Below are 25,753 nucleotides of genomic sequence, written 5' to 3'. Positions count from 1 at the left end.
CGCACATGCTCAAGTCGACCTTCTGATTATTAAAATCACCTGCGTGTAGTTCACGTCTCTAAGGTTGCCAGAATTTTCTTGAGTAAAAGCATCTGAGATGGGATTTTTCAATACCAATGCAAACACTCGCCTTTAAATTAAAAAAAAAAATAGAAATATAGAAAATATGGACTGAAAAAGGAAATAGCTTTTTGTTTTGTTTCATTTGCTATCAAATATAATGTGATATAACATAAAGGCAACAGCCAATGAAAATGAAAAGAAATGAAATTAAAAATGAAAAATGAAGAATTCAAAAGACTAATATGACGAAATATGAATGAGAAGATGGTGAGTGTTGAAATAAATCTAACAGGAGTCTAGTGTATCTCCAGTATATAGCACTGCATGAACAGTTGTAATGATGACATTAATCACTGGTTTGAATTAACAAAATGGCTTCCGCACTCATTATTCAGCAGCACGTAGAATAGCACTTGATCCAGCACAGACTATTGTTTTGTCTTTTTATTTTTAACCAAAACATAAAATTAAGCATGACATATTGCGGTTACATCAAACTGTCAGACAGTGTTTCTCACTTGAGCCAATATTGCTAAAAAAAAAAAACATGCTCAAGGTCATTTCAAGGTCAGAATAATGCGTATTTGAGACACGCCTCTGTTTTACTCAGACTCCACCCTGTGTTGGTGAGAAATAGAGATAAAAAGAGTGTATTTATGGAGTTCATGATCCAGATGTATAAACGGTGAACTGATTCCTTCATCCTTCATCCCCTCTGTAAAGCCTCTTCACTCTTCTCGTTATCACGGGACTTTAATCTGATTCTCCGCCTACACTCTCAGATTGATTAGCGCTAAAATCACTAGCTGCTCCTACGAGCCGGACGAGTGTGTGACAGCACACAGGAAGTGCACAGGCGTAGGAGTGACGCCTAGCGAGAACCCGGTGTGAGGAACCCGGAGCAGATCAGGACGCTCCTCTGAACTCGTGTTGTGTTGAGCAGGTAAACATCTCACATCTCAGCACACTGAACACATTTCTACATGATTACATCAGACAGCTGGAGCTGTTCTCAGGAGAGCCGTGAAACTGTTGAGTCAGGTCCGTTATTAATGGCACCCTTCATAAACTAAGCAGTAAGCAATATACAAGATTGTAATGCATGATTAACATACTGGAAATCATTAAAGAAATGCTACACCAGATGGATATAAGTACACATAAAGATAATTTTTTCCCTAATTTCTCTATTTTTTTCTCTATAATGTAAAACTGCATTAAGAAATACATCATAATACAAAACATTTCATAAGAATATAATGTGAACTATATTCTTTATGTCATAACTGACACAATATTTTGACATTTTGATGCTTGGATGATTTTCATCCCCATTATTTATTTTAGAAAATCTATATTTTCTATATCTATAGTATCTAGATTTGGAAAATTTGTCTTTATGGGTAGCTAAAGACCAAGTTTTCCATGCCAGTCTAGATTGATAACTTTTTTGTTTGTTGTTTACAATAATTAGGGTTTTTTTATGGGTATTTTTTTCACATTTCTATAAAACTTGTGATATTAAACTGTATACTTCTTCTGCGAATTGCCTTAAACTGGGGCATCAAGAATTTTGAGGCCCCTGACAATTTTGAATCGTACTGAATAAAACACCAAAGATAAAAATTTTTCATTTTTTTTAAAAATCTATTTATAGTTACATTTAATGTTGTAGAATGTCCGTAACATAGGTAAGTCCCTGTTCATGCTTTGTAACAGCTGGAAAGAGCTAATCACTTTATTACGTGTCTTCAGTGTGGTGTTTCCTGTTTACGTTTTTGGCTAAAGGTAATGAAATCTGTCTCCCTGTGTGAGGATTTCATTTTGCGTTAATTTTTAAACGCATTTGTACCAGTTCTCATTACGTATCCATGATGTGACCAAAAATCTATCAAGCATTAGCTTTGCAGGTAAATACTGTACTCTGAATGTACAGTTTATTATGTTTCTGACATTACACACTGATTTTATTCCACACTGCTACAACTGGCTGCTGGAGTTTAGTCAAAATGTGCTGGTATGAAAAGTTGCCTAATATTTGGCCTTGTTTCTCAAACTGGATACGAAAAAATGTATTCGTAAATTGTTTACAGGTGCGTTTACACAATAAGATGTGGCATTCTTGAAAATCCAGTTAGTTGGGAAAAAAACGTTCATATCTTTTTTGTATGTTTTAAGGGAATACAAAGCGCATGAGTATGAATGAAATCCGCTCAACGTTTGTGAATCTGACAGGAATTTTTAGTTCAGTTTGATAAACAAAAACCTTTACACACAGCTTTACTAAATTACTGAGAAAGGAAGCTCTTTGAAAGTAATAACGTTCTCAAAGAAGAACAAAACAGCTCCATACACACCATCAGAAACACATAAGAAAAAAAAACTAGTGCAGCACCATCTGTTTAAAGTCCCACTGGTGGCCAGATATTTCAGTTTGTTTTATGTTACTAATAATGTCTCACTTCTGGACAAGCTCCCAAAGCCGTTCAGCGTGAATGTGCTTCCATCCGGGATTTTAAGCAAATTCTCCCGTTCTTCACTTGTTAGTTTGAGACATTAATTTTCCCAGTGAACAGCCTGAGTGCAGCTCGTTATCTGTGTTTATTTATACACTTCTACTGTTCATCTCCATCAATTATTAATAACTCCATTCTTCTGTACAGTGTAGAGCAGAAACGGTCTATATAAAAATATATCCATCCCTGATCCTCATCTTTTATACTATTGAATCAAGTCCAGAATTATTGGCACCCTTCACGAATAATGACTTTATAAAATGAATGTGTATGTAATATAGGTTCCTCTCAGGAACATGTTCTTTGACGCGACTCTTCAGCTTGTTGTTGTTCACGTGGTGTCTAATAGCTTTTAAAAACTTGACAACTTCACAATTCTATGATCTTCTTGCTCTTCTTTGCTTCTCATTATGACACCAAAATTGAACACTTTTACCCTTGGTACAAACACTACATTTGGCAGAAACCCAACACTGCCCATCATCCTGAGAACATCATCCCCACTGTGAAGCATGGTGGTGGTAGCACCATACACAGCGGTACCCGTGGCCTCTTGGTTGTTCCTTTAAATAATCTTGTCTTTACCTGGCCACTGAGTTTTAGTGGACGGCCTCCTTTAGGCAGCATTGTGGTTAGATTATATTCTTTCCAATTTTTAAATGAATTTTTTTTTCTTTTTCATTGATTTAATGTTGCGTTTTGTGATTTTCAAAGTTTGGCCTATTTTTTATAACCAAACTCTGACTGATACTTTTCCAGAACTTGGTCCTGTTTCTTTATGATGCTGTGTGTTTAGGTATATTATTTAGCAAACTGGGTTTTTCCAAAAACAGATGTCTTTATATTGAGATCATGTGATGCTTAAATTGCATAAAGATCAACTCCACTTAAAAAATTATGTGACTTCAGATGGCAACCGAACTAATTTAGTTTTTTGGAAGTAGTTCATTTTAATATTATGGTCATGATATAAAATCCCAATAAAGTCCATTTCAGTTCCAGGTTGTAGCACTAAAATGTGGAAAAGTTTAAGGGGGTGAATACTTATGCAAGGCACTGTATATTATCATTTTTAGCAATGTATATTATCATTTTTTCCATAATGGTGGTGATGAAGAGAATTTACTCATCTGCCACTATAATATCAGGTCAAACACAGTAGAAATTCTATATAATTAATAGAAATATTTATTTATTTATTTAATATGTTAGGGGTGCCAGTACTTTTGCCACTATGGTTTTGATTGGAAATATATGCTAATATTTAAAAATATGACTTCTTATGCGTGAGAATGTTCTTAGTCAAAAGGTTTTAGTGGAAAAAAAAAAGTCAATCATTGTGTGTAATGTTCGTCTTATACAATATACAATACTGAAGGGTGCCAATATTTCTGAGGAATTATTAAGCTCCATTTATACGCCCCTGCAAAAATGCTCTGTGCACCAGGAGAAAGTCAGGCTTATATCATTTGGCTAACAAGATCAATCCGAGCAGAGCAATTACACGCTAATGTCCATTGAGCAGGAAATAATGCTAATGCTTTTAAAGCCTACAGGGTTGTAATGGTGCTGTGGAGAGCGCAGAGTGCTAATGCCAGAAACACCCCGCTCATCTTCCTGCCCCGAGAATCCCGCAAACCTGCAAGTCATCTCTCTTACCGCTCTGAAAGAGTGACCAGTGTACGCTGCCTTACATGCAGACGAGATGCTCAAAACCAGATCTGGCTTTCAAACTGAAAATATGCCAGCGCACCATCATCAGAGTTTTCTCTTTTGCTTGTTTTTCATCACTTCAGATTCATTTCTGGGGCTAAAATTAATAATGAATGTGTATTACTGCGTAGATTACTAGGGTCACTAGGAGCTTTTTAAAAACAGGACAATATGGCAGCTGAAAATATCAGCAGGATTTTCCAGGTGCTGCAATTTAAGAATATTTTAAGAACCCAAATTTTTTGTGTACTTTGATCCCAGCTTTATCATTTCTTTTATGAAAACAGAATAAAGTTCCAGAGTATAAATCTTAACAACAGCAAAACAAAAAAAAAAAAAAGATCACCAAAAAAACGTTGCTTTCATTTGGTTTCTGTGTCGAAATGAAAACGAGAAAACTAGGAAAGCGCTTTTGATTTTATTTTTGCTTTTCTTGGCACACATTGAAACAAGAAATTAAATTATTCCCATGAAATTTGGCAAAAAATTACCAAGTTGATTAATTTTTTGTTCCTACTTTTGTTCCTTTCACCACATAAAATGCAGAAATCAAACACACATGCATTCAAATATGAAAAAATGAAAAAGAAATAAAATGAAATTTTGGGTGATTAAAATATCCTTAAATGTCGTTCTCTGTCATAATCGCCATCTTAATGTTTCTAAAAAGTGCACAGTGCTCAATTTTCACTTTGGTTAATGGTGTTCTACATTACCCGCAATGCCGTGTGACTACCTGCTGATGAGATGGGATTTCTCTCTAAAGAGAGTGATGCAGCGGCGCTTTAGTCTTTTAGTCTGTCCAGCTCTCTCACCTCCTCATCTTCATCTGCTCAAACACATCAGCCTCCAAAGCTTCAACTTTCAAGCTAATACCACCATCAACCCCATCACCATCTCTGACACTGTACGGTATAGCTGCACTGCATTCTGGGAGTTTGAATCCAACATCTTTGCGCCAATGTCTCCACTGCTTCCAGGCTGGATTTCTCATTAATATCTCATTAATGAGTGAGAAACAAAACAATCTCTTTTGTTTTTAGGAGCTAATGGCAAAAGCTAACTTATCACTAATGACATTGTTGTAAGGTTTTTCTGCTATTAAACACCAGTGTAACAGCGCTAACAGTAACAGTGTCTCCCTGTGACATCAGCGCGGGACACAACCGCTAACTTCTCACAGAAATACAGCATCAACCACCAAATAAGCTTCAGAATCATAAATACATCAAAGATTTCATTATAAACAGATTGAATGTGTTTCAGAGTGGAGATTTATGTTAAAATGAATAAACTAGGTGCTTGACTTGGTCTTAGGCTCAACGTGCACACATTTACACTTTACTCCCAAGACTTCAGGCTGGTGTGAGGGTTCACGCAGTGTGCGTTTGTGGATCTGCGTCGCCATCTAGTGGATTTAATTTAAAGATGAAAAATATAAATCTGTATCATGAAAATGTCATTTTCTTCTAATACATGGTTTCCGTTTTTATCATAAAGATATGCTGCAAAAAAAAAAAAAAAAAAAAAAAAAATCATTTTTCCCTTTCAAAAATCATGGGGGGTGAAAACTTTTGCACACATCTGAAGATGTCCATATTTTGGTAATGATATGGCATTTATTTTAATAAATGTAGTTAGAAACAGTCTGTTTAATAAATCAGAAATAAATTAATTATAAGCGAACAAGAAGTAGTCTGATAATTACAACCAATAATTGAGCAATTATTGAATATTTGTGTAAAATTATAAATAGTATAATTTATTAATATTTAGGTTATAAAGTTAAATACTTTAAAATAAAGGTTTAACTTTTAATAATAAAATAATACAATTATAATTACAATATAATTATGAAATAATTTGACAAAATGAATAAAACAGAGAAAATATAAATGTTTGGAAAGCAGTGGGCCCCATTAATTACTTAATTAATATATTTTTATATTTTTGTAATATGTATATATAGTGAACTGTGTATTACTTGATCATAAATAATTTATTACTGACCCTTAAATTAAAATATCACCTTCCCTTAATTGAGCCGGTTAAATAAATAAATAAAAAAATACATACATACATAAATAATATATACCATTCATTCATTCAGTCATTAATGCATTATTGTCTATTAGTTTGCAAATAGCCAAATTATGCACACACACACACACACACACACACACATCCTCTGAATATGAATTAACACATGAAATCTGTTATAAAAAAATTTAATAAAAATAAAAACAGCATTCCACTGGGTATAAAAGAGCTGAAAGCCAGTATGTGTTGTCTTTGTTACAATTTTTTTATATGATTTCTATTATTTAATTCATAAAACAGGGTTGAAACTAACAACAGATAAAAATCATGGATGCCAATTTATTTGCATTTATTTTAAATACTGTATGTATGAATGTGTCAGTAAATTTGTTATTGTAGATTTAGAATAATAATAAATAATAATAATAAATTAATGTTATTATTATTATTTTTATTATTATTATTATTAGTAGTAGTAGTAGTCAAAATTTCAAATTTCAAATTTCATTGTGTGTAATGTTTATTTCATACATTCAGTTTTGCCCATTATCTTTCAGGGTGCCAATACTTTTCAGCATGATTGTATTTGTGTAGAGATAATAGTTACAGATTTTGACCTTGAGAAGTCACCAGAGCTCAAAAGCATCTCCATCTGTGTGGTATCTGTGTGTGTGTGTGTGTTTGTGTGTGTGAGACAATGGGCCAGCGTTGAAGATCTGTGTCTCAACACACTCACAGTTTCTGTAAAAACTGCACTATGTAGTTTTGTGCTTTATGTGCTTTATAAACAAAACTTACTCACTCATTCTTTTATAAGATTTCCTTTTTTGCAGTTCAAAGATCATGGGGGTGAAAACTTTTGCACTAATTACCTGATATTTCAAGCAGTACGTTTAGAAACACGTCACTTTAAGTGGTGGCGTATTGAAGGAGGAACCTCCTCCACCTTCTTTGTGATTGGACGGTAGCCAGGTATCCTTTCACTCATTGGATGAAGATGCACTGGGGGAGGTATTTTCTCAGAGTTCACAAGAGTGCAGCATGAGTGTGTGGGGGAGTGTGTGTGTGTGTGTGTGTGAGAGAGAGAGAGAGAGAGAAAGAGAAAGAGTACTTATTCCACTGGAAGCTGGCCAAGATCCTCCCAGCACTCCTGGCCCTCCCTGTGCACGCAGACATTTTCTTGTTTTTCTGACAAAACCCACAGCTCGCCGCAGCAGATAAAGAAACAGAGATCAAATTAAACACGCTCTGTGATTGGCTGAGAGGGAGCCGAGCCGTATCACTTCCTTCATGTCAGCGCTGGAGGCTGAACCCGAACCTCTCTGGTGGTTCCTGTAAACTTTTTCAAAGCCAACCACGAGGGCACGAGGGTGTGTGTGTGTGTGTGTGTGTGTGTCAGTTATGAGGACAGAAACTGCCTAGAGCTGAACTGATGTTTTTTTGTTTTTCATTTATTTATTTACAGCTTTCCCAGGACGTCCGGAGAGAGGTGTCATGACCTGGAAAAAGCCGGAGAGATAAGACTTTGCACTGAGGATGAGAGGAGGAGATTTTATATACACTGAGGCATTGAATAAGCACTACATAGGTGCTTATGATCATGTTATGTAGCCATGCATTTTTAAAAAAAAATTCTTTCTGTCTGAGTTTCCTCAAAACTAAAATCTTAAATAAACCTTTCACCCTGTCTTCCTGTTTGTTTGGTTTTTTTGTAGCATGTTTCCTGTAATTGCAATAAATCTCCGACGAAGAGCCGTGAAATGCTGGGAAAGTCGACGCACCGTAGCTACGGTTATCTCCGGCAACAAGATCTCACAGTGAGTCCAAACACTTTCCATGTGTTCAGTTCTGTAAGAGGTACCAAAGTCCAAAAGTCCAGAAGCTAAACTTACACCATTCTTAACTTACAGAACTCAGACACATACATTCTTCTTATGTGTGTTAATCATAACCCTTTCATCACTCACTACTCAGCTTTCTTGTTCCAGGAGTTAAAAAAGAACGGAGAAGCTGTATTTAGGTAAAAGTCTGGGTGCTAAAATTAAAAGAAGTATAGATTTACTTGGCTAAAAGTCATAAAATATGCACATTTAAACCTCTTCAAGTATTTAAGAGTAAAAATATCAACAATCAGCCATAAGGAAAATGTATCACAACACCTGTTATAACCCTGTCATAACACTTGGATCCCAGAGAAAATATACCTAGCTCTGTCATCACAATGTTGTAGCATTGCTATAAGTATTCGTTGAACTCTTATAAGCAGCAATATGACATTTAGGTTACTTAACTCACTTAAAAGGTCATGATGCATCATGACTGTTTTATGACATGTCAGAAATGCACTGAACTACAGACTCAGTTGTCATGATGTTAACACACCCGCATGTCAACTTTACGTCAGCTGTCATTTGACTCGGGTGTGACGGTAGTGTGACATTGTAGTTGATGAACATAAAGTCATTATGACACCTGATGCCTGCTGGAACACAAACTCCATGTAGATTTATGTCAGATGTCATAATGGTGTCAAAAAGTGTCATTAGACAATCTAATGTAAGCTTTACGTCATCTACTTCACTTGACTCAGATGTTATGTCACCTTGACATGATATAAGCAGTGTGACAGTGTGACAGCTGACACCAGTTGGAATAAACATTAATGTAGGTTTATGTCAGATGTCATAATGGCCTCATAAATTGTCATAACATGATCTAATGTAAGCTTTACATCATCTACGTCACTTGACTCAGCATGACATCACGACAGATGAAAGCAGTCTTTGTGACAGCTGACGCCAGTTAAACATTCATGTAGGTTTATGTCGCGAAAAAGTGTCATAATGCGTTATGTCAACTTCACCTCATCTACATCACTCAATCGTCATTTCACCTTGATATCACAAGTGATGAAAGCAGGCGTTATGACACTTGACACTTGTAGGACTAAGTGTTCATGTAGGTGTCACAAGGGGCTTATGTAGGTGTCATGAAGCCTTATGAACACATTTAAATAGTGTTTTTTTTTAAATGTTATGCTCATTTTTTTGATAAATGGTGAATTAAAAACCGTTGTCATTAGTGTCCATGGTCTCTTTCCCCGCAGACATGTGATGGAGCGTCTGAAGAAGGACGTAGCGGAGATGAACCGTCAGCTTCCAGGCTTTAGACCAGGCCTGGTGGTGCTACAAGTTAGTCTTGCGTTTCTTTGTTTTTATCTCGAATAATATTTTTTTCTGATAATAACAAGGTGAACACTGGTTTCCTCTGATAATCTGACTCACGTACTTTCTTTTATTCTTCCTTTTTTTCTCTTTCTTTCTTTCTTTCTTTCTTTCTCCAGCTGGTCATTTGGTAACTTGCCATTCTCTTTTCCTTCATCGCTCTCACATAAGAAAATATGGCAACACTTTCTATAAAGGAAACATCTATAATGATGAATGAATACATTCATAACTTGTTATAATGAATTTAATAATTATTTATGAAACAGTTACAGTGAGTGTCGATTATTAACAGGCGTTATTATAATAGCTTATAAAATATATTTGTGATTTCTAATAAAGTGACATATTTTAAACATGAATGCTGTTTTGTCAAATGCATGTTGTATTTCTCACTAAATTTACAAAAGCTGTTAAGGTCTTGTGGTATGTTATGAACTTTTTGTAGTATGAATTCATGAGAATTAAAATATTTAAATAAAAATAAAAACATAAAATCAGGTCTCCTAATGCAGGCTAGATAGCTATAGAATATAACCATGTGTATAAGGCTTTATGAATGCATATTAACATGATATGGAGGTGTTCATTCATAGTTCATTATAAATATGACTTTCATAGAAAGTGTTACTGAAATTTAATTGCTGCTATACTGATAAGCAAGAACATGCGAATTGTACTGTGAAATAAAATGGGTCAGCATGTTCATGCACCAGTGTGACCCCATTTTTACCCCTTACACCAGTGTGTGACCTCCCATTTTTACCCCATACACCAGTGTGACCTCCCATTTTTACCCCATACACCAGTGTGACCCCATTTTTACCCCATACACCAGTGTGTGACCTCCCATTTTTACCCCATACACCAGTGTGTGACCTCCCATTTTTACCCCATACACCAGTGTGACCCCATTTTTACCCCATACACCAGTGTGACCTCCCATTTTTACCCCATACACCAGTGTGACCTCCCATTTTTACCCCATACACCAGTGTGTGACCTCCCATTTTTACCCCATACACCAGTGTGACCCCATTTTTACCCCATACACCAGTGTGACCTCCCATTTTTACCCCATACACCAGTGTGTGACCCCATTTTTACCCCATACACCAGTGTGTGACCCCATTTTTACCCCATACACCAGAGTGTGAACCCATTTTTACCCCATACACCAGTGTGTGACCTCCCATTTTTACCCCATACACCAGTGTGACCTCCCATTTTTACCCCATACACCAGTGTGTGACCTCCCATTTTTACCCCATACACCAGTGTGACCTCCCATTTTTACCCCATACACCAGTGTGTGACCTCCCATTTTTACCCCATACACCAGTGTGACCTCCCATTTTTACCCCATACACCAGTGTGTGACCTCCCATTTTTACCCCATACACCAGTGTGTGACCCCATTTTGATCCCATACACAGGTGTGTGACCCCATTTTTACCCCATACACAAGTGTGACCTCCCATTTTGTCCACCATACACCAGTGTGTGACCCCATTTTGATCCCATACACAAGTGTGTGATCCCATTGTGTCCACTATACACCAGTGTGTGATCCCATTGTGTCCACCATACACAAGTGTGTGTGATCCCATTCTGTCCACCATACACAAGTGTGTGTGATGCCATTGTGTCCACCATACTCCAGTGTGTGACCCCATTTTGTCCACCATACACCAGTGTGTGATCCCATTGTGTCCACCATACACCAGTGTGTGATCCCATTTTGTCCACCATACACCAGTGTGTGACCCCATTGTGTCCACTATACACCAGTGTGTGATCCCATTGTGTCCACCATACACCAGTGTGTGATCCCATTGTGTCCACCATACACCAGTGTGTGACCCCATTGTGTCCACTATACACCAGTGTGTGATCCCATTGTGTCCACCATACACCAGTGTGTGATCCCATTGTGTCCACCATACACCAGTGTGCGACCCCATTTTGTCCACCATACATCAGCATGTGACCCCATTTTGACCCCATACACCAGTGTGTGACGCTGTTATGTCCACCATAAACGAGTGTGACAACTTTATGTCCACCATACCCCAGTGTGTGACCCCATTTTGACCCATACATCAGTGTGTGACCCCATTTTGACCCATACATCAGTGTGTGACCCCATTTTGACCCATACATCAGTGTGTGACCCTATTTTGACCAATTTTAAGAGTCAGTTTCCATTTGTTATGCACTTCCTTTGCTGCATGCATATACATATATGTTATATTTATAGATTTCTATAAGCATGCAGCTGAAAAAAAAGATTTATTTATCCATTTCAGGTTGGGGACAGAGACGACTCCAATCTTTACATCAGTATGAAGTTAAAGGCAGCAGCCAGAGTAGGTTGGGATTCTATAATACAATCTTGTTTATTTGTAAATGTTATTTTGATTCTCTTTATCTCTCTTTCGCACTCACTTTCTGCCTTTTTCCAGATTGGAATTAATGCCAACCACATCAGGCTCCCTAAGACCGCTACGGAAGATGAGGTGAGTAGAAATAATTTCGCTGTTGTGTTAAAGTTTTAAATTCATAAATGGTTAAAGATATCACAAACATACCAACTGGTTTTATGGATTTTTATAGTGAGTGAAAAGTTAGTGAACACACACTACACAACTGAGAGTTAGACTTTTTGTTGTTGCGAGACATTGTTTACCGTTACTCTGAGATGACGATAACAAACACACACCTTCATGCTAATAATGTTGCGATAAGTACTGTAGGCTAGATATGTAGCTAGGCCTATAGCTAGTGAACTTTCTTTAGCCAGTTGATTAGGGGTTAAATTTCAGAATTTATTTTTGGTCAGTGTGGTTCTGATAAACATTTGGAGATGATAGTGTACAAACACTTGTGTTCCTGCCACTAAATACATTTTATCTCAAGCTCCACAGCAGACACTACATGTCGGATATGTTTTTTTTCCCTGTATTTATGTTTTCATGTTATAATTTTTTTACTGGCTTTTGACAAAATTTGTTCAGATTTAAGTCAGTGGCCTTGTGGTGCTCCAAATATGAATTGTAAGAAAGTTTGATACTTTGCCTTACACTAACTGAATTAAAAAATAATCGTCCAGAAGAAAATTACATCGGAGAGAAAATTTAGCGTTGAGTAAAACAACAAATCTTATAATATCTCAATAGTTTAAGAGCAAATTGTTCTTAATGTTTCGTAAAACTTTTACAAAAATCTCCAACAAATCACAAATTCTGTGCATGTCCTTGTGTATGTATAAATGTCTATGATTCCCTACATCATAGACGAAACATTGTTGAACACCGCCATACACCCGAGACACAGAGCGGCAGTAGAGCGTAAATACTCTTACACAGAGGGGCAGTAGAGCATCAGTACTCCTACACAGAGGGGCAGTAGAGCATATATACTCTTACACAGAGGGGCAGTAGAGCATATATACTCTTACACAGAGGGGCAGTAGAGCATCAGTACTCCTACACAGAGCGGCAGTAGAGCGTAAATACTCTTACACAAAGGGGCAGTAGAGCATCAGTACTCCTACACAGAGCGGCAGTAGAGCATAAATACTCTTACACAGAGGGGCAGTAGAGCATCAGTACTCCTACACAGAGGGGCAGTAGAGCATAAATACTCTTACACAGAGCGGCAGTAGAGCATAAATACTCTTACACAGAGGGGCAGTAGAGCATATATACTCTTACACAGAGCGGCAGTAGAGCGTAAATACTCTTACACAGAGGGGCAGTAGAGCATATATACTCTTACACAGAGGGGCAGTAGAGCATATATACTCTTACACAGAGCGGCAGTAGAGCATAAATACTCTTACACAGAGGGGCAGTAGAGCATATATACTCTTACACAGAGCGGCAGTAGAGCGTAAATACTCTTACACAGAGCGGCAGTAGAGCATAAATACTCTTACACAGAGGGGCAGTAGAGCATATATACTCTTACACAGAGCGGCAGTAGAGCGTAAATACTCTTACACAGAGGGGCAGTAGAGCATATATACTCTTACACAGAGGGGCAGTAAAGCATATATACTCTTACACAGAGGGGCAGTAGAGCATATATACTCTTACACAGAGGGGCAGTAGAGCATATATACTCTTACACAGAGGGGCAGTAGAGCATATATACTCTTACACAGAGCGGCAGTAGAGCATAAATACTCCTACACAGAGGGGCAGTAGAGCATATATACTCTTACACAGAGCGGCAGTAGAGCGTAAATACTCTTACAGAGAGGGGCAGTAGAGCATATATACTCTTACACAGAGCGGCAGTAGAGCGTAAATACTCTTACAGAGAGGGGCAGTAGAGCATAAATACTCTTTACACAGAGGGGCAGTAGAGCATCAGTACTCCTACACAGAGGGGCAGTAGAGCATAAATACTCTTACACAGGGGGGCAGTAGAGCATAAATACTCTTACACAGAGGGGCAGTAGAGCATCAGTACTCCTACACAGAGGGGATTGTATCTGAAGAGGAGAGAGAGAACAGAGAGAGGTGTTATGTATATTTTAGTCCAGACTTTTCAGCTCAGCAACCATCTCAACTGAAATAATTCAATGTAAACAAAACTTCCAAAATTCATGCACTTACACTTACACTTACACACACACACACACACACACACACACACATATATATATATACCCAAGCTTGGCAGGATGGTGATGGGAAAAATTGCCTCACTCTGCACCACACCAAATACTTTACTTTTTTAATACTTTATTAAAAATGTAGAAATTCAGGTGAATATTTCTAAGATTTTATTTTCCAATAAATTTTGTTTTTGTAATAAATTAGAAAAGAATGCCCAATGGAAACATTTTCAGTAGTGTTCTCAGACTTTTGAACTCCACCGTATATCAGTCACACTGGACTCCATCAGTGGACAGTGGATAGATTTTAACCAGCTGGACTTCTTGCAAAAACTGTGATGAATTTACTGGTTGCACAATTGCACTATTTGTCCTTATAGTACACAATAATAGAAGGGATTTATTTATAATGGCACTATCCGTTGCACCCAGATGAGGATGGTTCCCTTTTGAGTCTGGTTCCTCTCAAGGTTTCTTCCTCATATCATCTCAGGGAGTTTTTCCTCAACACTCTCACCTCTGGCTCGCTCATTAGAGATAAATTCACATATTTACAATATATTTTTTGTGAATCCACTTATTTCTGTAAAGCTGCTTTGTGACAATGTCCATTGTTAAAAGCTCTATACAAATAAAAGTGAATTGAATTGAATTGAACATTGAATCTTCCGTATTCAGTAATATGTTACATGTTCTTTAGGTGCTGCAGAGTATACAGCTGTTTAACGAGGACCCAGATGTTCACGGGCTCATCGTACAGCTACCTCTGGACTCCATCAATCCAATAAACACGGAGAAAGTGACCAATGCTGTGGATCCAGACAAGGATGTGGACGGGTGAGAGATTATACTGCGTTTCTGTAGCAAACAGCAACAAATCATGGGTTTAACTGGAATATAAGAGGTGGTGAAAATGATATTTCTGCTTTTGTCCTTAATATTAGATGTTTTCATTATACAAAAAACATGGCCTTTAAAATAGTTGTAAAATAGTCACCCATTTAACAGTCAAGTATTAATGTATTAACAATTACACTGATTTCAGGAGTTAATTACATACAGTTCCAGTTTCAAAGAAATTGTTGTTATGTTCATGACACCTAGATGTCAGTGATCATAAAAATTGCCTCGATCTGTTAGAATAAGAATTTATAAAGTCTTTTTATTGAGTGGTGACCTCACATCACATTTCGATAGAAAACTAATGAAAGACTTGACGTGATGTGAAACTGATAAAGGTATGAGGAACAAAGATAACTGTAACATTCACACGAGTGTGCTTGTGATTTCACTGTAATTAAACGGCTACCTGTGTCACTCCTGCTGCAGTCTGTGCAGTGTAAATGCAGGGAAACTGGCTCGAGGCGATCTGCAGAACTGCTTCATCCCCTGCACACCTAACGGCTGTATGGAGCTCCTCAAACACACGGGTGAGAAACGGGAAATTAAACCAAACACAAGTCACAAGATCTTCAGAGATCCATGCAACAAAATCAGCTCAATTATAAGCAACAACCTACACCACAGCGCTGTTGAATTCTGGATTCTGATTGGTCAGAATATTTTCTGCGAATCCCAGGTTTATATTAATACACACATTCTAATCTGTTATTGTTTCTATAGCAACAGCTCGTTCACAGCGACTTGTGAAAAAAAATGATTGATATGGTGAAGCTTTCTGTAAGGAGATGTTGATTTGCTTAACATTTATGGAAGGAGTCTCCAGTGTCAGAGCTTTGTAACAGAAAGCTGTAGCTTTATGTTTTTTGACATCTTTGCAGTTTCTCTGTAGCTGTTTTTTTTTTTTTTGTCTTATTAAATTCAAGAGGGAGAAAAAAAAGAGACTGGTGAGAGAACGACTGTTTATAGCTGCTATAACGTAACAGAGAACAGGAATTTGTTTTGTAGATGCTCCACAACATTAAATGTAACTAGAAATGGATAAAAAGTGAAAATTGTAATCATTGATAAACTACTGTGGTATAAGAGGAATAAACCATGCAAAGGTGTGACGTCGTTGGAAAAGAATTTCACTATGAGGTGGAAACAATAACTCTGCTTCATCATTGATGATTTTCCAATAACAGCACAACACGGAGTGTGTTTTATTCCTTACACAACTAGCTATTTCTCAGACCTGTACAAAAGGTTCCATTAACGGAAATAGAAAGCTGAATGTGTTTCTGGATGCAGTCTTGAGATCCGAATGTGTTTAGAGAAGCTGGATGTTGAACCTGTGTGTGCAGGAGTTTCCGTATCAGGCAGGAAGGCGGTGGTGATCGGACGCAGTAAGATCGTCGGCGCTCCCATGCACGACCTCCTCGTGTGGAACCACGCCACTGTCACCTGCTGCCACTCCAAAACTCCAGACCTTCCAGCAGAAGTATCTCCTCGTCCTCCTAAACATCCTCCTCTTCTCTTTTAATTTCTTTCTTTCTTTTTGCTTTTTTTCATGCACCTGATTTTCGTGCCTTTTAAAAGCCTGAAAAACTTGTGCAGACTCCAAGCATACTCCTATTCATATTTGGTGCATGATTTCTTTGCAATAATATACATGGAGAAAATTCAAAGAAGATCCACAGAGAAGTGCTAACAGGATTTGTCTCCTCTGTGAAGGTGAAGATGGCGGACATCCTGGTGGTGGGTACTGGGAAAGCCGAGATGCTGAAAGGCGAATGGATAAAAGAGGGCGCGGTGGTCATCGACATTGGCATTAATTACATCCCAGGTCTCTCTTTTTCCTCATTAATAATACAAATAATTCTAATGATCCATATCGGCCCTTATGTACTAAATGTTTGTGTGTAAAAATGTGCAAACTTGTTAAAAACTCATAATAATCTGATTTACTAAGCTCTATCGAGGGTCACCATTCTTCACGTTCCTCGTAATGAATAGGCAAATTAGGGATGCAGGGTTATACAGTATGTAAACATGTAAAGTTTTAATGGAGTCAATGTAAGTAGATTAATTTTTCACCTGAAAGTCACTTCATGAACAGAGGTTGTGTGTAAATATGTACGACTGAAGGGCAGGTATTAAATTTGCAGAAGTCTGTTTGAAGACAAAATGAATGACCATTTAATAAGTCTAATAATAAATGTTTATGTAAATGCTATTTAAAGAACTATATTAATAATAATTAATAATAATTAAAAATATTTTTATTCACATGTCCCTTTTGAACGGAAGATATATATATATTTTTTTTACAAAGATGTTGTCTTCATATCGTATTTTGAATACAATATGAAGACAGAATTGAAGCAGAATTATACTGCACGTGTAATTACGCACATGCAACCTTTTCTAAACTCTGGACTCTTCCTTGACAATGATTATAAACCTTTAACCTTGAACCTTGTCTTTACTATTGAGAACAAATTATCACATGATGTCATTCACGCAATTATAAATAAATCACCTGAAATCCATTTATCCTGCTTGTTATTTGTGATCATAGAAAATTACAAATAATGTATTGTGTATATAGTATATGCCTTTGCAAACACCGTTTACCCATAATCCCTTTCTCTGCATCATGACGCAGATATAGAAAGGTCACAGAGCTATAAATCAGCCACTATAAAGTTTTTAAATGTTGGGTGTCTATTGGAGTCAGTGGGAAATTTTAACGAGTGGATTTTTCCTCCACAGACAACAGCAGACCGTCAGGTATGCGGGTGGTGGGCGATGTTCACTATCCATCAGCTAAGGAGCGGGCGGCGTACATCACTCCAGTTCCTGGAGGAGTGGGACCCATGACTGTAGCCATGCTAATGGAGGTAAGAGATTGGAAAAGACAAAATCCAAGCTTAAACCGTATCTAAACTGGATATAAACTGGATCTCCTTCAGGTGTTGTGCCCTTTGTCTAGTTGCTAAAATTAGATTAGATTAGATTAGACTCAACTTTATTGTCAATGAGCAGAGTACAAAGCCAATGAAAATGCACTTAGCATCTAACCAGAAGTGCAAAACAGCACATCACCTTAACATTAACATTAAATGTAACTCTAAATGGATAAAAAGTAAACAAACAATTAAATTATCGTGGTGTAAAAGGAATAAAACAGTAACTCCTCTTCATCACACCACATTGTCGTCGATTATTTTCATACAACAGCACAATGTGGTGTTTTTTTATTCCTAATGTGTCGTCTCATCACTTTTATTATCAACAGAATACAGTGAAGAGTGCTAAGAAGTTTCTGCAGATGTACAGGCCTGGGAAATGGAACGTTTTATACACAAAGCTGAAACCACAGAAACCTCAGCCAAGGTGCATGAACACTCACAATGAGTGCAAATGTGTTACGGAAAGAACGGAAATGTAGGATTTACACCTGAAACATTAATAATTAAGCTTCTGAGTGTTTTCTGTGAGTCAATCCAGATGCTCCAGATGATTCTGATCATGTAATAATCCTAATCTTCACTCACAGCGATGTCCAAATCTCTCACTGTGCTGCACGGAAGCCCATTCATCAGCTGGCTAAGGAAATAGGGCTGTTCTCGAAGGAAATCCAGTCGTATGACAGGAGCAGGGTGAGGGTGAGCCTGGATGTCCTGAAACGGCTCGACAAACAGCCTGATGGGAAATACGTAGCAGTCACTGGGTAAGATTCATCTGTTTAAAGCAGAATCTGGACATTTACCACCAATGCAATAAGTAAGGAATGTTACACACGTTCATGGGAAAATAATGAGTGATGTGATGAAGCGGAGTTACAGCTACTATTCCAAAGTGGATTAGTTTCCAATAACAGCATGCTCTCAATGGTTTTTATTCCTCTTATACCACAGCAATTTCCCAATGATTACATTTTCTTATTTATTAAAGAATGACACTTCATACTTTTTAATTATAAAACTTATAGTTACATTTAATTTTAAAAAAAGTTACTTCCTGTTCTCACTTATGTTATGGCAGCTATAGACAGTCATTCCTTCACCAGTATCATCTTTTTTCTCTCTCGTGAAGTTAATAAAATAAAAAAAACCCTACAGTTTGTCATGTTACAGATAAAATGCAAAGCATAAACTCCTCTTTCCTGAAGCTGTCGGAACATTTAAGCTTTAACTTCCAGCTTTAACTCTGACACTGACACTGGAGACTCCTTCCATCAGTGTTAAATAAATGAATATCTCCTTACACAAAACTTCGCCAAGTCCCTGTGAATGAACTGTTACTGTACAAATGATAACGTATCAGAACTAGTGCATTAATATTAACCTGTGACTTGTAGCTGTACTACTGTCAGAGCTGCTGTTATAGACCATTAATCAACACCTTCTGACCAATCACAATCCAGGATTCAACAGCGCTGTGGTGTAAGAGGGAAAGAATCCAAGCGTAGCTGATTGAAAACTCATTTCTGAACTTCCAGTATGTGTCCCAAACCATAAAATCATATTTGTTTGTCTTTATCTGATCAGAATAACGTCCACGCCGCTAACAGAAGGTCGGCGCACCGTCACACTGGGGTTGGCTCAAGCTTTAGGGGGACATTTAAAGGTCAATGCTTTCGCCTGCGTTAGACAGCCGTCTCTACAACACTGTTTAGGTGTCAGAGGTAAGGATGTCAAATTCCTGATGCCAGCAAGGTGACAAATATCTTGTGTATTTAATGTAGTAACCATAGTAACAGCATTGTTATATACTGTTAGTGCTTGTGCAATGCAGACTGTGAAGGCTATAAGGTTTAAATAAGGACTAAGAGCACAGTTAAAGCAAAACAACTCAGCATGAGTTAATAAACACAGCTTGAACTTGTTTTAACATTGTTAGCTAAACCTAACACATTATACAAATGTAAAACATTATACACCTTTAACCTGCTAATACGTTTTCACTCAGAAAAAATAGACATTTTATTTATAAATGCCTAATAAAATCTTTTTAAAAATAAAGCCTTGAGAATTTTACCTCATTCACATTTGGAAATAAATGGGTTATAAGTTATTATTACCTCCTGTATTAGATATGTTGATGCATACATAAATACAGTTTACTTAATAGCAGTGTTCATAAGGCTATATAACACCTCCATTGAAAACATGAACCTTGGATCAAACTAAAAAAAAATGTGTCAACTTTTACTTAACTGAATAAAACCTTTTTATATGCTGTAATATTTTTGTACTAAAAAACTAAAACTAAAAGATTACCTGCAACCACAACTGTTTTTAGTGTACACGAGCTCTTTCTGACATCATGTAGACATAACCCTACATAACATTTATAAAGGCTGGTATTAACATGCGACGATTGTCATAATGACTGCTTGCGTCGACGAAACAACTAAGTAATGAGACTTAAATAGACATTTTGTTGACATAAGCTTGTCTTATGACACTCGCTGGCGTGACGTACATTATATTGTTATGACAACTCACTTTGCAGCTCAGTGTATGGTATGTCAGTCACATGATGATGATGATGATGATGAAACATCAAAACATATCTCACTCATATGAAATATACATAAAGCTGTTATTACATTCACACAACATTGTTACAAGTTTTTAGAAAACTTTACAACTAGATTTTAGTACTGTGAAACTTATTGTAATGTCATAAATATCATCATCAGAAGAAATAGGGAATTCAGAAATAAAGTCACTTCTTATGAAGCCCTAATGTAGACAGCATGGAATGTGGCAGAAGTATTATATCAACTTGACATTAAAATGATTAAAGCATTAGTCACGACTGCTGACACTTGTTGTAATAAGCGTTTCTAAAAGTTTGTGTATGTTTCAGTTGTCGTGAAGGACTTATGTATGTGTCATGTAGCCTTATAAACACTATCCTTAAATAAAGTGACAATCGTCCAGTTAATAGTGATTATTATATCGTAGGTTAATTGAATATAATTACTTACAAAATCTCCTATTGCATAGTGAACAGTTATAACAGTGATAATCACACTGTAATAAGACAGTTATGCCTGTTTTCTCTGGCCCTCAGGTAAAATATTTTCATATTTCTGTTCATAAGTTTTTTTTTTACAGACGTTTATGTATTTGTATAGATGTTTTTGTTCCATTCTTATATTAAGCTCATATGCAACAGTAAACCATGTCATGATTGGATTATGTCATTATGTCAAATTATAAACAAAGCACTTATTAATTTTAATGAAATAAGTGTGTAATAAGTAAAGTTTTGACAAACAATGTTATAAACGCTGTTCATAACCAGGAGCTGTTGTTGGAGGCGGATATTCTCAGATCTCCATGAAGGAGGTGTGTTTTATTTTTTATTGTAGGTTTCTTAATATAACACAGATTTGTGCTTTAATATAAAAAGGATTTGAACTTCAGTGTGTGTGTGTGTGTGTGTGTGTGTGTGTCAGGCCAGTTTCAAGTTCACAGGAGACTCTGAGGCTATTTCAGCATCCAGTGGCCTCATCACAGACACCATCACAGCTTACTGTCACTACCAGGCCAAGCTCTCTGACCAGGTTAAATCAGTGTAGTGTGTGTGTGTGTGTGTGTGTGTGAGTGTGTGTTCATGTTTGTCCTCAATTTTCTCTTGTTTTTAGGCTCTTTTTGACCTCCTGGTGCCAGTCAGAGATGATCATCGAGCCTTCTCATCATCCCAGCTCAAAAGGCTACAGGTATAAGGGTGGTGCTCATAAAGCTGCATAACACCTACATAAGCCCTTCATAATATATACATAAACATTTATAAGGACTTGTTCCAACAGGTGTCAGCTGTCATTAAGTTTACTCTGTTTGATTTTAATGTCAAGTTGAGTTGGATGATATTGTAGATTTTGGTTGACATAAGGTTGACATTAGAGAGTTATGACAGCTGACTTTGTAGCTTGGTGAACTTCTTTTATGTCAGAGTCGCATAATGATGAGTATATCTAGATTTTTTTAAAAAATCATAATAATTTTATGAACTTCGTTCTCTCTGGCTGTATAACACTTATGTAGTGTAATAAGACAGTTATGTGTATTCTCTCTCTTGCCTTGTGATAACATTTTTCATTGATGTTCAACATTAAATGTATCTGTAAATAGAAACAGATGTTCGGTTATGTAATAAATTATAAATGTAACTGTGGATAAATAACTGTGGTGTAAGAGGTAAAAAAAAACCCTTCAGGATGTGCTGTTATTGGAAAATAATCAACGTCATGGTGGTTACAGCAACTCCACTTCATCCCATCACTTAATTACTGATTATTTTTCTATAACAGGTGACATGGAGAGTATTATTCCTTACTTAATGCATGCTACATTATTGATGTTTACTAAAAGTTAACTTTTCTGATTTTCTCAGAATCAGCACTGAGTTATTTATTCTTTAAGCCACTACAGGATGTCAGTGTGTAAATCGTCTCTGTGCAGAGACTCGGTGTTGAGAAATCCGACCCCTCGACCCTGACCCAAGATGAGATAAGATGCTTGGTCCGGTTGGACATTAACCCAGACGTGAAGACGGTACGTGTCATTACCGTTACAGTGTCATGAGCTCTGTATATTCATAGTGCATATAGAGAAGTCTGTACTGTGTTTATTTAACACTGGTAATAATGTGTAGTCGTGAATGTCTCGGTATTGCAGGACCGCGCGTCTCTGGACAGTGAGATCATGGCTGTCGTGTCTCTGAGCAGGAGTGTAGACGACCTGCAGGACAGACTGGCTCAGATAGTGGTGGCTAACAGCACATCTGGAGAGCCTATAACTACTGAGGACCTGGTCTGTGTGTGTGTGTGTGTGTGTGTGTGGATGCATTACGATCCATACCAATTAAAATGCAACATAATAAGATGTGCTGGATTAAGTGCTATTTTAAGCATGTTGTTAGATATTGTTAAAGGTGCGTAACCCGATTCTGAATACGAGGAACTTTCCCTGCACAAAGATTGATGTAACTTTTTTTTAAGTTGTCGACTTGGCCGTAAGTGGTACGTGTGTGTGTGTGTGTGTGTGTGTGTGTGAGAGAGAGAGAGAGAGAGAGAGAGGACTAACATCCTGGTTCTTTTTCATCTCAGGGTGTTAGCAGTGTTGTAGGTTTGCTGTTGAAGGAATCCCTGAAGCCGTGTTTGGTGCAGACACTGGAGGTATAATAATGATAGCTTTAGCTTCCTTTATGAAATTGTAATATGACATCGTTTTATATTTTTCGAGGTGCCTGGAATGAAAAAATATCCAAAACTCCATGCTTAAAAAAAACCAGAAATATACAACTATATATATATATATATATATATATATATATATATATATATATATATATATATATATATATATATATATATATATTACATATATGTGTAAACTGCTAACATTACCAAAAAACACCTGTGTGTAAATGTTTATCATATTAAACTACATTAACTATGTAATGATTTCTATGAAGACCAAATACTAAATGGCTAAATGACCTATGAATGCATTTTTGTCATGTTATAATGCATTCATAAGGCATTTTAATACATATTTATTAAAAAATGCATCACAGTTTATAGCTGTATTTATTATGCAATAGGAATTGTTAAAATGATGCCTTATAAGTAGTTTTCATTTAAAATGATGCTTACTTTTATTCCATCCGTGCCTTATGTTGATCTCTCTCTCTCTCTCTCTCTCTCTCTCTCTCACACGCTTTCTGTCTGTCTCATAGGGAACTCCTGTCTTTCTTCACATCAGTCCATTAGCTGATGTCGCTTGGGGCAGTCCATCCATCATGGCAGACAAAATGGCTCTAAAATTGGTCGGTCCTCAGGGTTTTGTGGGTGAGACCTGCTCTGTCACTCAAACTCCTGTGCAGGAGATTTGTATTCGAGCTGTTCTTGTGCACTTCATCTAGAAGCTACACTGCAAAATCCCCAGTGTTCAGTTATACACCTACAGACTGTAGTTGGACTGAAGTCATATGAACAGCGTAGGTGTTAAATCAGCACTGGGGATTTAGATTTTTTTTTTCTAAATCATGATAAATATGATCTAAAAAATGCTGTTACATCTAGTTTGTAAATAGGACAGATTTCACAAGTTTTATTCTGGCTCTGCAGAACATTACAAGGGTGCCAATAATTTTGGAGCTAATGGTATATTGTTGTGCTTTATTTCCACATACATTTTTATGTAAGATTGTGAGATCAAAATTACAAGAAAGGAATTTTGAAATAGCGCTTATTTCCACACTGACTATGCTTCTCTATAGTCAGCCCCAAAAGTATTGGCACCCTGCATCTGAAATAATGAATAACACATGCATTAAGCGACATATAGAGTTTAAAACAAAAGCGAATGCTGTATCTTTGTCTTATGGTTTCTTAAGAAGTGGCATTTTTTTTATTGACACCCTCCTGATTAATTAGTGGAGAAGCCAAAATGCAGTGAGCAATATTTTTAAATATATAGGTGTATAGGTAATTTTCTTAATTTTTTCTTAATTAATGCAGTTTTGTGCAAAATATGGTTTAAAAATGATTGGCACCCCCACAATTAATAGGTGAAAAAAAAAAATACAAGATTGGAAAACCCTTGAAGGATATATTTTGGACCACTCCGCCATGCAGAACTTATCAAGGGTGCCAATAATTTTGGATCTGACAGCATATTGTTGTGCTTACATTTCAACATACATTTTAATATAGACTAATGATTTCAAAAACACTGGTTTGGAAATAGAGTCTGATTGCTATGGTCAAAATCTGATTTCTGTGGTCACCTCCAGAAGTATTGGCACCCCATGATTAAAAAAAATAATAATAAGCAACACTGAATTTATAATATAAACACCACAAGCAAGGAGTGATATTTAAAGCATAAACATTTGCGGACCCTGTATAGTTTTCTCACTTTTTCTTACTTAGTACATTTTTTTTCTACAAAACACTGGTTTTAAAATTATTGGCACCAAACAAGTTTGATTAAATCAGCAACTTTGGACTGTTTCTCCATGCGATAAATTTTAAGGGTGCCAATAGTTCCACAAATGACTGCATTTAGTTATCATTACAAAAAGGAATTTTTAAACATTTTTAAAAGGAAAAAAAGATGATTTGGAAATACAGCTATTTCCACTGTACACAATACTGTATTGCCTTTTTTATGCTCTTATTTTGCTCTTTTCATGCACATAACCATGACGTAATCATGTATTTCACTATAAACATGTGTTAACTTTACTGATCTCAATCAGTCACCGAGACGCCTCACTGTGAGAACTTCTTCAGCATCACGTGCCGCTCCTCAGGCCTGCGACCTCACGTGCTGGTGATCGTGACCTCAGTACGAGCCCTGAAGACGTGCGGCGGCGGCCCACGGGTGAGTTTCACTTCCTTTCCCGAGCAGAAGTGGCTTTAGGGGTGGTTTATATTTCTGCAACTGGATATCTGAAATCATGTCAGAACATCATGTACAGACTCTCACATACATATCTGCCTTCATACTGACACGAAACGTGAACGTGAGCACTAGGGGGCGGTGTTGCATGAACCACACCAGAATGAGCAGAAGAGAATAAATAAATAAATAAATAAATAAATAAATAAATAAATAAAGCGTGATCACTTATAAACCAGGTCAGTTCCCCCTCTC

General features: G+C 36.8%; 1 protein-coding gene across 3 annotated transcripts in view; it reads left to right on the top strand.

The window, feature by feature from the left end:
• Positions 1 to 746: 746 nt before the first annotated feature.
• Positions 747 to 25,753, top strand: part of mthfd1a (methylenetetrahydrofolate dehydrogenase (NADP+ dependent) 1a, methenyltetrahydrofolate cyclohydrolase, formyltetrahydrofolate synthetase) — a 34,544-nt gene continuing 9,537 nt past the window's right edge. Inside the window, exons 1-22 of one of the 3 annotated variants that reach the window (XM_034313846.2) lie at positions 747 to 1,006; positions 7,798 to 7,920; positions 8,048 to 8,149; positions 9,439 to 9,523; positions 11,866 to 11,925; positions 12,022 to 12,075; positions 14,884 to 15,020; positions 15,513 to 15,613; positions 16,430 to 16,566; positions 16,800 to 16,911; positions 17,841 to 17,968; positions 18,367 to 18,464; positions 18,628 to 18,801; positions 19,622 to 19,758; positions 21,390 to 21,433; positions 21,544 to 21,651; positions 21,733 to 21,807; positions 22,550 to 22,642; positions 22,766 to 22,900; positions 23,197 to 23,265; positions 23,829 to 23,940; positions 25,356 to 25,480. In XM_034313846.2, the coding sequence (XP_034169737.2) occupies positions 8,049 to 8,149; positions 9,439 to 9,523; positions 11,866 to 11,925; positions 12,022 to 12,075; positions 14,884 to 15,020; positions 15,513 to 15,613; positions 16,430 to 16,566; positions 16,800 to 16,911; positions 17,841 to 17,968; positions 18,367 to 18,464; positions 18,628 to 18,801; positions 19,622 to 19,758; positions 21,390 to 21,433; positions 21,544 to 21,651; positions 21,733 to 21,807; positions 22,550 to 22,642; positions 22,766 to 22,900; positions 23,197 to 23,265; positions 23,829 to 23,940; positions 25,356 to 25,480 (2,085 nt within the window). In that variant the 5' untranslated portion in view covers positions 747 to 1,006; positions 7,798 to 7,920; position 8,048. Of the gene's footprint in view, positions 1,007 to 7,410; positions 7,703 to 7,797; positions 7,921 to 8,047; positions 8,150 to 9,438; positions 9,524 to 11,865; positions 11,926 to 12,021; positions 12,076 to 14,883; positions 15,021 to 15,512; positions 15,614 to 16,429; positions 16,567 to 16,799; positions 16,912 to 17,840; positions 17,969 to 18,366; positions 18,465 to 18,627; positions 18,802 to 19,621; positions 19,759 to 21,389; positions 21,434 to 21,543; positions 21,652 to 21,732; positions 21,808 to 22,549; positions 22,643 to 22,765; positions 22,901 to 23,196; positions 23,266 to 23,828; positions 23,941 to 25,355; positions 25,481 to 25,753 lie in introns of those variants that run through there. The other 2 variants (XM_034313845.2, XM_034313847.2) reach the window with 2 other exon arrangements.

Source organism: Pangasianodon hypophthalmus, chromosome 19 (assembly GCF_027358585.1).
Source record: "Pangasianodon hypophthalmus isolate fPanHyp1 chromosome 19, fPanHyp1.pri, whole genome shotgun sequence".
Lineage (NCBI taxonomy): Eukaryota > Metazoa > Chordata > Actinopteri > Siluriformes > Pangasiidae > Pangasianodon > Pangasianodon hypophthalmus.
Note: the sequence above shows the minus strand (reverse complement) of the source record. Positions and strands in the feature narration are given on the sequence as shown.